Here is a 12,771-nt window from a genome sequence, read left to right on the forward strand (position 1 = left end):
CACATGATTTCGTGTATATGTGGAATCCAAAGAATAAGATAAACAAAAACAAAAACAAACTCATAGATACAGAGAATATTTTGAGGGTTACCCAGTCAGAAGGGGGGTGAGGGGGGTCTGTGAAAAAGGGGTAGGGGATTAAGAAGTACAAATTGATAGTTACGAATAGTCGTGGAGATAGAAAGTATAGCATAAGGAATATAGCCAATAATATTGTAATAACTATGAATGGCATTAGAGGGGCACTAGATTTATTGGGGTGATCATTTTGTGAGTTATAGAGATGTCTAATCACTATGTTGTATACCTAAAACTAATATAGTATTGTATGCTAACTATAAATGAAAAATTATTATTAAAAAAATAAAACTGAAAATGAAGTATGGTAAATTCCTGGAGCTACCTAGGTGCTCCAAACGGCTAAATGGTTTACCTCTCTTGGCATCTGAACAACTCCAGAATGATAAACAATATTTATGTTTTTAAAGTATTCCAAAGAATGGCATTATAGTGCTGCTTGGCTGGAACCTGATCTAAGATTTAACAATCCTCAAGCAGGTCATACTTGGCATTACAATGAAGCATCCAGATGTAATTTCCTATTCAAAGTCTACTATCTCCGTTGGAACAAAGGATGTATCTTAACAGTGCCTTCCTTTCATTTTCTTCTCCCACCTCAATTATAAACCAGATCCTTAGTAGAGCAAAATGATTTAGGAGTAGAAAATGCAGATAAATCCTTAAAAAAAAAAAAAAAAAAAAGTTGAAATTTTTAAAATCTAAATAGAAAGACACCTCATGCTTATAGCTCAGAAGACTTAATATTGTTAAGATGGCAATATTCCCCAATTCACCTACAGATTCAATGCACTCCTCACTTTTCTGTAGAATTTGATCAGCTGGCCCTAAACTTCATATGAAAATGCAAGGGACCCAGAATAACGAAAATATTCTTGAAAAAGAACAGTTGAAGGACTCACACTTCCCAATTTCAAAACCTACCACAAAGTTACAGTAATCAAGACAGTGTGGTACTAGCATAATGACCTATAGATCAATGGCACAGAACTGAGAATCCATAAGTAAGCCCTTACATTTATGATCAATGATCTTCAACAATGGTGTAAACAATTCAATGAGAAAAAATGTTTTTTCCAATAAATGATGCTGGGATAACTAAATATTCATATACAAAAAAATGAAGTCAGACCTCTTCCTCATAGCATACACAAAAATTAACTCAAAAATAGATCACAGACCTAAACGTAAGACCTAAAACTATGAAACTCTTAGAAGAAAACATATGAGTAAATCTCCATGATCTTACATTAAGCAATGGTTTCTTAGATATGACACCAAAAGCACAAGCAACAAGAGAAAAAAATAAATTGAACTTCATCAAAATAAACATTTGTGTTGCAAAGGACACTATCAAGAAAGGGAAAAGAAAAACCAAAGAGAGAGTAAACACTTGCAAATTATCTACCTAATAAAGGACTTACATCCAGAATATATAAAGAGCACTTATGACTTCATAATAAACAATCCAATTTATAAACAAAGGATCTGAATAGACATTTCACCAAAGAAGATATACAAATAGCTAACAAGCACACCAAAAGATATTCGACATCATTAGTCATTAGGAAATTCAAATCAAAACCATGAGATACCACTTCACTCCCTCTAGGATGGCTAAAATCAAAAAGACAGATAATAACAAGTGTTAACAAGGATGGAGGAAACCGGACCCCTCAGACATGGCTGGTAGAGGAATATAAAATGGTGCAACTGCTTTGTAAAGCAGTCTAGTAGTTCCTTAAAAAGTTAAACATAAGTTATAATATGTTTCAACTATTCCACAACTAGGCATATGCCCAAGGGAATTAAAAACATGTTAACACAAAAACTTGTACATGAATGTTCATAGCAGCATTTTTTTTTTCTAGCAGCCCCGAAGTGGAAACAACCCAAATGTCCACTAACTGAAGAATGGACAAAATGTGGCTTATCCACAATGAAATACTATTCAGGAATAAAAAGAAATAATGCAGATACATGCTACAACGTGAACGAACTTTAAAACATACTAGTGAAAGAAGCTGGTCGCCAAAAGACTACATATTATATGATTCTATTTCTATGAAATGTTCGGAATAGGTAAATTCAAAGACAGAAAATTAGTGACTACCAGAGGCTGGGGGGAGGGGGCATAGTAAATGATAATGAGTAAAGGTTTTCTTTTAGGGTGATGAAAATGTTCTAAAACTAGACTATAGTGATGGTTGCACAACTTTTTTTTTTTTACTGTAGAAAAGTTTTATTAGGAGAAAGTACACTTTCAGACGTGGAAGCGGGCCTGAGCAAGAGAAGTGTGGCTCAAAAGGCCAGCTGCAGAACTTAATATACTAAAAACCACTGGATTGTATACTTTAGATGAGTATGGTATGTGAATTACTTCTCAGTAAAGCTGTTTACAAAAGAAATTCAGTAATCTAAGAAACATTGCTTAAGAAGAATATACCTGAAATTATAATCTTTAATTCTTGATGGAACATGGTTACAACTCTGCTGCCATCAGAAAAAGGTATACTGCTGAGCATACTTCTCATGACCTGAATCATCTGCAGCTTCATTCACAACACAAACATCCAAATGGAGTCAGCCCTCACAAGGCTGGTACCAAGATCTATTTAAATTACATGCATGCATTCATGAGAGATCCAAAGGTTGGTAGAAAGAACAATGAATGAAATAATTTAGAAGAACATGAAACATTTAATCGTTAGTTATTAAAATCTGACCTATACTATTTGAATGGCCAAACCATCCATTAACCTTATTACTTTACCCTTGAATTGTTTATTACATTATCTAAAAGCACCACACTTTCCAAAATAACAACTTTGCTGAGAAAGAGATTTTTGTTGTTCTTTTGCTTCTTGTTTGTCCAGGGCAAAGACTAGGTAGACTATGGAGCCAGTGTAAGAATACAAAAATACATAAAATTAGCTGAATATAAGGTCCTTGTATATGTATAAGTCAGTAATAAATTTCTCAAAAAACAGCATTATTTGTCTTGTTGGAAGGGCAAAAACCACCTGATACCATGGCAAGTTGGAACAAAATACTTGTCTAGAAAGAATAAGAATTTATGATATTTTTTAGTAAATCACCTAGCCACCTCATAATTTTACACAAGCAAGAAGATCCATAGCAAAAACCACCACCACCACCACCACAAACACACACACACACACACACACACGTCAACTGCTTAAGAGAGCTATGAAGGCATCTGGCCTGGCCTAAAAGACAAACCTCTCCAGACACTGCTAGCAGCCCAAGAGTACACTGAAGGCCATCAAAAATGACTAAATATTGTTTGTTTCTCCATCATATGCATTCTACAGAAAAAGAAATTTAAAAAGCCATACTCTTCAAATGCACATCTATCATTCCTCCCGAAATCACTTTTCTTTACATCTTTTTCCTATGAGTAGAAATCTGTTGAGGAAAGTAACACAGAGGCTACAACTCAAAGAAAGAGTAGCAGAGAGGTCAAGAGATGTTCTCAGAGGGAGCAGTTTAGAAGCAGGCTTGATTCATTCAGAGGAACAGAGAATGTCATCTACAACACAGTAGATACAAGGGCTTCATGTGAAAGAATAAATAATCACACACAGTTACAAGACATTAAAGAAACGGCCCGGTATCCTACCTTTGACTTCTATTATCTTGCAACAGTTTTAACTAGGATCAGAGAACTGTAATGGAAGCCTATGAATAAACCTCCATTTATTAAACATTTCCAGATTTTTTTTTTAGGACAGGAACAGCAGATACCATAAGCTATCATCACATAGCAATCATAATGATGATGATGACAACAGTGCTGAAATTAACAATAACCATAACAACTCTTATTTACTGATGCGCACCGAAGGACCACTAAGCCCGTGGCTAAGCCCCTACCTACATCAATGGCCCACCATGGTGGCAATTCTCTGGGTTCCCTTCGGGACCATCCAAATCAGTCTTCATTTGGTCCAAAAGCTAAAAACCCTGAGGGAGAAGGCAGCTTTAAATGTGGTTTGGGGCCTTCACATATAGTTCTCAAACCTCCTCTCCAAATTGCTCTGGTTCATTATACCTTGTTAATACTCAGCTACTAAAAATACAACTTTACAATGGTTACTTCAGAATTAAAACTTGGTTAGTAAATAACTTGGCTAGCATTTTTCTACCTCAATTTCATCTCTAGAAAGTCAAGAGACAACTTTTCTTGTTTCACCAAATCCAGTTTTAGAGAGAAAAGGGATAAAAAGATAATTATAGATATATCAGGTATCTGAATCTGAAAGGCTGAGCCTCAAAGTACTAAGTATGAAGAGAATATGTCAGAAAAGTGGATTTTACAGTTTGTAAAGAACATAAGCTAATAGATTTAATTCTACACACATCCTTAACTCATTAACATATGAAGATCTTTTACCTCCATCCGATTCAAGTCACGGGGTTGTTGGTTTCCTGGCATTGACTCAGAATAAGAATCAAATAAAGCACACTCCCACTTGGGCTTAGGAAAAGCTAAGAAGAAACAAAAAGAAAATATAACGATATATACTACAGTCATAGCAGGCACTGTTTTCTAAAAGCTCCTCTGTGCCTGTTAAATATAATAAAATCGGCTAGTTCCTATTGACTCATTATGGTACTAATCACACCGAGGTGGTATTTTCAGTTCATTATATATACAACCTAGAACTTCTACCATTCCCATATTATACATGATGAAACTGAGGAACCGTGAAGTTAAGCAATTTAACTCAAGGTCATATAGCCAGTAAATGGAAGAGCTGAGACTTAAACTGCCAATAGTCCTGCTAGCATAGTAGTTATTTTCCACATTAACCATCACTATCACAATACTTAAGTTTCAACTATGCTACTAGTATAATTTTTAAATGGAAGTAACTATGGTGATAGTTTTAATACTATAAACATTAAATAAGGAACTACAACTACATTTTAGCTATTGTTGTAGGAAATAGACAAGATCATATAATGATATGTGCCCAAGAAAACTTTATGAAATGCTCATTTCTTTTGGTTGGCAGAAATAACAAAAGTAAGAGCACAAGTTCTTGCTGATTTATAACAGAGGAAATAAGAATCATCTTATGGGTTTCTTCTAACATAGAACAGGGAGAGGGGCTGTTAGTTGAGTAGCTGGGTAGATCGGCATGAGGAAAAATCATGCTACTTGGTAAGCTAATATTTAACAGCCATGCTATTTCTTAGAAGTGGATTGTTTCACCACTTTGTCAAAAAAGTCATTAAAAAAGAAATGTCTCAACAACTAGAAAATTTGTCAATATTCCAAAGAGGAAAAGCAGATTGGGGTAGACAATAAACAGATCGAACTTGTCAAGAAAAGCTATTAAGAAACCAAAATTTCAATGCCTTATGTGATACTGTGATTTATAATAAAAAATATATATATATTTGATCTTTGTCCCCATTTCTGGCACAGAGCCCCCAAACCCCTTGGAATTTCCTAAGTGATGAGAGCAACTACCACGTCTCTTATTAGGTTAATGAGGTGACTTGTGGACTCCACTCAAGGGCGGGAGCCCAGTTGCCAGCAGGAGCCAACCTTGTGATTAGAGGATTAGCACTTTCAGCCCCAGCCCAATTGCTGGGGACGAAGAGGGGCTTGAGGTTGAATCAACCACCAATGGCCAGTGACTTAGTCCATCACGACTACATCAAGAAGCCTCCGTACAAAACCAGAAGGGTGGTTTGTTGTTCCTTTCTTGGAGAGCTTCTGTGTGCCGCTGGGGAACCGGAACGCTTCTGTGTGCCGCTGTGCTGGGCCCCAAGCTCCACAAGGACAAAAGCTCCTTCGTTCAGGACCTCAGCCTTTGTATCTGTTCATCTGGCTGTTCCTTTAGTATCCTTTGTAATAAATCAGTAACCTAGTGAGAAAATGGGTTTTCCTGAGTCCTGTGAGCTGCTCTAGCAAATTAAATAGGAAGGGTTGTGAAAACCTCTGATTTGTAGCCAGTCAAGTAGAAGTGCAGGTAACTACCTGGACTTGAGACTGGCATCTGAAGTGGAAGGCAGTCTTAAGCCCTTTACCCGTGGATTCTGATTCTATCTCCAGGCAGATAGTGTCACAATTGACTTGAATTGACACCTTGCTGGTGTCCAAAACCTACTTGTAGGTGTGGGGAAGCCTACATATACAGGTTGAAAGCAGCTCTAGGAACCCTTTTCACCATGTTTCAAAAAAAAAATTTTAATCGTGTTAAAAATGGACTGGCGTTTTTAATAATTTCTCACCCTCCCACACCCACCTGGGTTTGAAATGCCAACTTCCCTCTGCAGTAAAGTACTGGCCACTGAGTAACAGCTACTACAGACAGTTAAGTACAAGCACCTTAAATTGTTCACTTGCTTACTCTGGTCTGAAGTTCACTGATAGCAGGTGGGGCAAAGCACGGGCCCTGATGATTTCTGACTATACCAGGTCTCACTCTTTTCTTGGTAAAAACAAAACCGCTTTCCAAGTACCATTCCTCAATCCAGCTCAAGAGCAAGTTTAACTGAGATAAGATTTCTCTTTCTAGTTTACCAACCAGTGATCTGACTAGAATTAGATGAGTAATGAATGCCGTATCACAAATGCGCAAGGGGATCTTGCTGGGCAGAAAGCTAACACGTTCAAAAACTACAAATGCCATCAGTTAACTGCTAAATCTTTCAGCATGTCCTCATCTCCGCACCTCCACCGTCACCTCTCCAGTCCCAGCACCCTGCGTTTCTTGACTAGACTGCTCCCATAACCTGGTCTTCCGGTTTCCACCCTTGCTCTCTGGTTGGCAACCAGCATGAGCCTTCCAAACAGCAAATCTGACTGTGTCACTTCCCTGCTTGAAACACATCAAGGTCATTGCCCATGTTCTGCTCCCCGCCTTCCTCTTCAGCCTCTTCCCCAGCCCCTCCAGCCCCAGCTCTCTGCACTCCAGCTACTGTGGCCTGAACGATACATTACCCACCCCCTACTCCAAGCCGCCTCTCAGGGCTTCGGCAGCATACCTGCTGTCCCCTCTGCCAGAGCCCACTCTTCCCTATCCTTCACATATCAGCTCAAACATTTAAGGACGTCTTCCCCAAGGTCATGCACCGTGGTACTGCAGTTGCACTTCTTCATAGCACCTATCGATGGCTCCAACTACACATGTGAGTTTATTTAACATCAATCCTCTAACTGCCAGCAAGTTCCATGATGGTAGGAACTCTCTTTTATATAGCATTCTGGCCAGAGAGAATAACAAGGTGCCTCTCATAGCAAATACTCAAATGTTTTTAACAAACGACAGTAAAAATCTACACCAGAATCTACCCAGTCATCTAGAAATGAAAATATCAAAAGGCCCATGGGTAAGCCACCAAATAATCCAACTTTTCCTTCCAATTCTGCCCTTTAATTTTCACTGTGGGAGGAAAATCAGATACAACAATTCCTGTTTCATTATTTTATTGTAAATAAGCTCATACGTAGTTGTGAATGCATACGAGTATAAACTAAATTTATATTCTTCACCAACCTTATCAAAAACTGGATTAGATGTTTTTTAAAAGACTGAATATAGACCAATTAGAAAATTGTTGGAACAAGAGCTAAGTTTTTAAAAAGTGAGATATCATAAAAATGAACCCCCAAATCAACAGAACCACTCATATTTCAAAGTCCAAAAGCACAGAGGAGATCTAGACAGTTCTGGCCATTTTCTTGAGCTATAAACAAAGATAAACATGGGTGGATAAAAAGCATTAACGGCTAAACCCTCGGGGTTTGACTAAAATATACTGTCACTGAGTTTGATGGGGTTTTATGAGGTCTTTCATGTTTTTTGTTAGAACCCTATAAATATTATTTAAGAATAATCCCACAAGCTCTCAAAATGATGTGCAATTTTTGTTTAATTGAAGGGTGTGTGATGGATTTCTCAGTTGTTTCCATATAAATGAACACTGACATCTTCCACAGAAGACCAGGAAGAAACGAGGGGCTGCATTCCAAATGAAGGAAGATGCCCCTTGGCCGGTGGGCTATTTCAAAACTTCCCTCTACTGCATAAGCAAGGCAAAGCCAGCTATTTGCAGCAGTGAAGGAATCAAGAGGCCGCTTCTATTCTGTTAACACACTTTTTTCTCTGGGCTTTCAAATTTGTAAAAATTTTATCAGTGATGTTTGAAACAGTCCATGAAACACTTGGATACCTACAAAGTGACTTTTCAAACAAGGAGTCATGACATCTGGCATAGATTCCATGGCCATACTGTATCAGAACAATAAAACACCGCTAATCGAGATCCAAAAACAGAAAGCTAAGTGTAGGCACAAGAGAGAAGTTTACACAGGACTCTATAGGGCTGGCAAGAGGAAACGGTGACAGCATTAAATATAACTAAATTGCCCAGAGCAGATCTTGATCCATTGGTCAGATGTTCATCCCTATTAGAGAAATAAAGCCCCATGTGGCCCTACTCCCAGGATAAAGGGTTCCTGGATGACCCTGCACTGACTTAGTTATGGGAGCCATACAGTCGCCAAGACAGCCCCAGGAATGTTGGTCCTTCTTTGCCTCAATCCAGGGGGGAGAGGGGGGAGAGGGGGGAGGTGGGACCAAAGGCTAGGGGAAGGGGGAATGGGGGAGAGAGAGAGGAGAGAGAGAGAGAAAAGGGAAACAGAGACACGCCAAAGTAGAAACAGTAGTTTGTCATGCTACCCAACTGCAAACTAGTTCCAGGGGAACCATGCAGGTCTCCCCCAACCTGCCAGGTAGGGTAGCAGGCCGGAGTTGCAGCCTGTTATAATCAGAAAGCAGCTGCTATCAGCAAAGTCCAAGCTCTGAAATGAGTAGCAGTTTTGCTCTCTGAGCCCTCCCCTTCATACATTTTATGGAGCCATTTGGGAAAGATCCCAGAATGTGTCACTCTTCCCCCAACATGGTTACCTGTCACTGGCACTAGCCACATATTTGGTCTCTTCCCCTCACATCTCAGCTGAGCTCCCTCCACCCCTTCACTACCTAATACAGAAAATAACAGACTTTTTATTTAAGAGTCAGAGACCCCCAGACTGACTTAGATAAGTCATTGGCCGCTTTGTATGTGGTGTTGTTATGAGGAGGGGACAAGATAATCTAAGATCTTTTCCAGCTCTAACCACAAAAGTTATACTCTATTAATGACTAATCACATTGTCTTTTGACACTGCTCCCTCTTGCCAATAATTATCCATGACTAATGTCACATTTTTAAGAGACTTTGCCTAAAAAGCGAGAAAGGTTGCTGAAAGCACCAGCTATCTCTGGACCTTGTCAATGGGAGCTATACAGAAATCAGATCACTGCCCACTGCCTCTGAAAATGGCAAGAGACACTGTTAATTTGTCCAATCTTCCAAAGGAACTGATGCAAACGTTGGATCGCCATGACTTTTTCCTATCCAAAGGTTTGTAGGATAACTGTTTTATCAAAGAGAAAGACAAGAGAGTTCTATTCCAACCTTTTGGTATGCTAGAATGTTCTCGATCTTTATCCAATTGCAGTTACATGAGTGTATACAAACGTAAAAATCCATCAAGTGTATATTTAAGATTACAGCACTGCAGATTTCACTGCATTTGATTTTTTAGCTTTTTCACTAGGTATAAGAGTTCTATTTCATTTCATTGCCCAAGGCCACATGAGAACAGTGGGACATGCCTAAAGAAGCCAAGTCAGCACTTGGCTGTACAAGAAGTTCTTCTTCTTCATTTTATATCAACTAGGAGATTTAGTACTTGCCTACGGCACAATTTTCATGAAAGGGTAAGTGACTTTGGTTCGAATCAGTCCAGAGAACACTAGAATGGGAATAACAGATGACTTACACCCAGATCATCCCATTACTTATAAGGTGTGAAAGTCTAATATTGGTAAAAAGACTATAACTGTAGATACAAAGGACTCCCCCAAAGTGTCTGGACACCATTTAAGAACGAAAAGTTTCTTGTAAGGTTTGGATGGAAAATGCCTAAGGTTTAGGATATACGATGAGGCCTCACCTGCTTGTAGGTACTCAGGCTGCAGAGTTGGAGGGAGGCCTTCCGGCAGTGGATAGCCGTTCTTCCGGGCCACAATGAGATGAAATGCAGCACAGAACTCAGGCAAGGTCAGGGCACCATCACAGTCAGCATCACTAAGTTCCCTAAATATAACAGATGTCATGAGTAGCTAACATGGGGCTTAGAGGTAATTTTACTCAGCCTCAAAGAGGCAAACAATTCCCAAGCTCTCTGGTGTGGCCCTGCAGGGTCCCCAAAACACGTGAAATCTCAGGGGGCCACATGGAGGAAGAAAAATGACTTACATCATTGGCATTGGTAGCATTTTATAAATAAAAATTTTAATTCTTCAGGTTCTCTGGTAGGTCTGTTTTACAATGCTGAGTACGCAAGACAAGCAACTATGGCACAAAAAGTAAAATGATGCCCAGGATTTCACAGTTAGGTGATAGTCGTTCAGTAAACGCACGGTGTGAAGAGCTCCAGACTTGGTGCTCCAAACAGTCAGAGGAAGGGCTGGCCCCAACTCTTCTTCAGTTGGTCCGGCCATTATACAGTTACCAGCGCTCAGAAATAAGCAGTGCATTTTTCAGCTTTAAGGAAAAGCCTTGAACTTTTCAAGTCACATAAATGTTGTATCAAAAAAAAAAAATAGCTTGAGAATTCCCTCCTGGGAAAATGTAAGTAAGCTCAATAAATACTGGTTGAATAATGTTTTCAGATAAAACTAGCAACTAGGGAAGGCTGGAACCAGATAAGACAGAAAGAAAGAAAGGGAGAGTCTCGAAAAGGCTTATCTTTGCTTCAGTCATTGTTTTCCACTGAAAGGCACAGACCTATTTACTCAGCACAAAAGAAACCTATCTGCCAAAGTAATGAAGACCCTAATAAGCTCAACCAGTCTCTTAGGTGTACAGAGAGACAAGTATACTTGTGTTAGTACAAGCAGAGTGAGAAGACATATAAAATTGTACTAGAAAGGTATTACTATTTGAAGAAAAAAATATCAAAGGTAAAAAACTCCATTACTTTCCTTTGGGCCATTCGCATCCTCCCCCCCTCAAATATCGAGAATGCACTAGCCCTGAAATGGCAGCCCCCCCTCCCAAATAGGAATCCGGGAACTGCTTCCAGGGCTGGATGGAGAGAGTACCATTCAGCTTTCACAGATAGTTCTCAACAAAAAGACAGAAGCCTCATGCCAATTATGGTTAAGACTGGGAATTCTGCCAAAATGCATTGTATTCTTTTGAAAATAATTTTTTTCCCAGCTTTAAAATCTAAGAAAAGGCTTGCTGTAAAAGAGTTATGCTAGAATATATTGCTGAAGAATACATCTGGCTGAGAATCCTGGGTACCTGGGCACGCACAGGATTATTGTAATAGTTTTCCAATAAAATGCAAAAAACATGATGAGCAATTTTAAATGCTATCATAATTTTTGAAAATCCTTGTGAAAAAAAAAGTTTTGCCTACATAATCCAATGTTTTAATTATATATTTATAGCAGCACGGTCTCCCACCCAGTCGTGAGGAATAACAGCCCAGAGGCGGCCAGGAGTGTATGGAGACAGTGAGCATTTCCACAAATGCAAATGGGGCCCCCTGGACTGTCCCGGCACAGCCCTTCTAGAGCCAGGGCGGTGGCCAGCTCACAGCAAGATGCAGTGCACGCCAGGGCTACAAGTCTGAATTAGGGCCCAGCTGATAAACACCAGCTGAATTTATGAAGCTTGGAGGCAGCTAGAATAGTCAAATTTAACTTAATTTGAAAACATCTGTGGACTTTCTGTTAACCTGGCCTCATAAAATATTATAAAGAATAGCTTTTCAAGGTCCTCTGGTTATTTGCATGACAAGTAGAAAAATCTGAAAATAAAATACGCAAGGTAGAAATTCTCATATGCCCACACGATTGCTAATACTTAAAAGGGATCTACGTTAGGATAAGAAATTACTCTTTAATAACAGCTAACATATAGTGTGCTTTTCATATAATAACTTATTTAATCTTAACAGCAACAAAAATCTAAATTCTATTCACTCTTTCACTTTGTTAGAAAAACATTCAAAAGATAAGACTTGTAAAAGGCAACAGGAGGAGCTAATGGATGAATATGGATAACAGTATCATACCATTTAGCATTAATTGTACTTACCATATATAGGAGAGTTCTGGAATGGAAAGCTTTGATTTAGTGAAGAAGTTCTTGGCCACTGAACCTGTCAAGAGTCATTGTTTAAATAAATCATTAATTACTTATCTAGAGCAGCTTATATATTTAATGTCAATAAATTACCATTTTTTCATTCAGCAAATACTACCATATAATCACAAACACAACATGTATTTATTAAAGCAACTACGAATCATGGGGCTAAAAACAGGTAAACAGATTTTAAAAGAATATATAAATAAGAATACAGCAAAAGAAGCAATGACATAATACTAATTATGACATGGGAATTATATTAATTCCTGCTTCATTTTTACTGAAAATCTGCAAAATTTTACTGAAAATTCAAAAGACAAATTTCAAAATTGTTAAAGTAAAAATCTGCCAAGCACTTTTAATGGGAAAGTAATACACGATCATGGTAGAAAACATGATAGAAAAACATGAAGAAAATTAACACCATTAATCTCA

General features: G+C 38.5%; 1 protein-coding gene across 1 annotated transcript in view; it reads right to left on the bottom strand.

The window, feature by feature from the left end:
* Window positions 1-12,771, bottom strand: part of REPS2 (RALBP1 associated Eps domain containing 2) — a 133,669-nt gene that overhangs the window by 80,624 nt on the left and 40,274 nt on the right. The window contains exons 7-9 of the mRNA XM_025046608.1: window positions 12,283-12,346; window positions 10,124-10,266; window positions 4,496-4,590 (exon numbers count right to left, since the gene is read on the bottom strand). Of these exons, the coding sequence (XP_024902376.1) occupies window positions 4,496-4,590; window positions 10,124-10,266; window positions 12,283-12,346 (302 nt within the window). The remainder of the gene's footprint in view (window positions 1-4,495; window positions 4,591-10,123; window positions 10,267-12,282; window positions 12,347-12,771) is intronic.

The sequence above is a fragment of the Pteropus alecto genome, unplaced genomic scaffold (genome assembly GCF_000325575.1).
Source record: "Pteropus alecto unplaced genomic scaffold, ASM32557v1 scaffold23, whole genome shotgun sequence".
Taxonomy (NCBI): domain Eukaryota; kingdom Metazoa; phylum Chordata; class Mammalia; order Chiroptera; family Pteropodidae; genus Pteropus; species Pteropus alecto.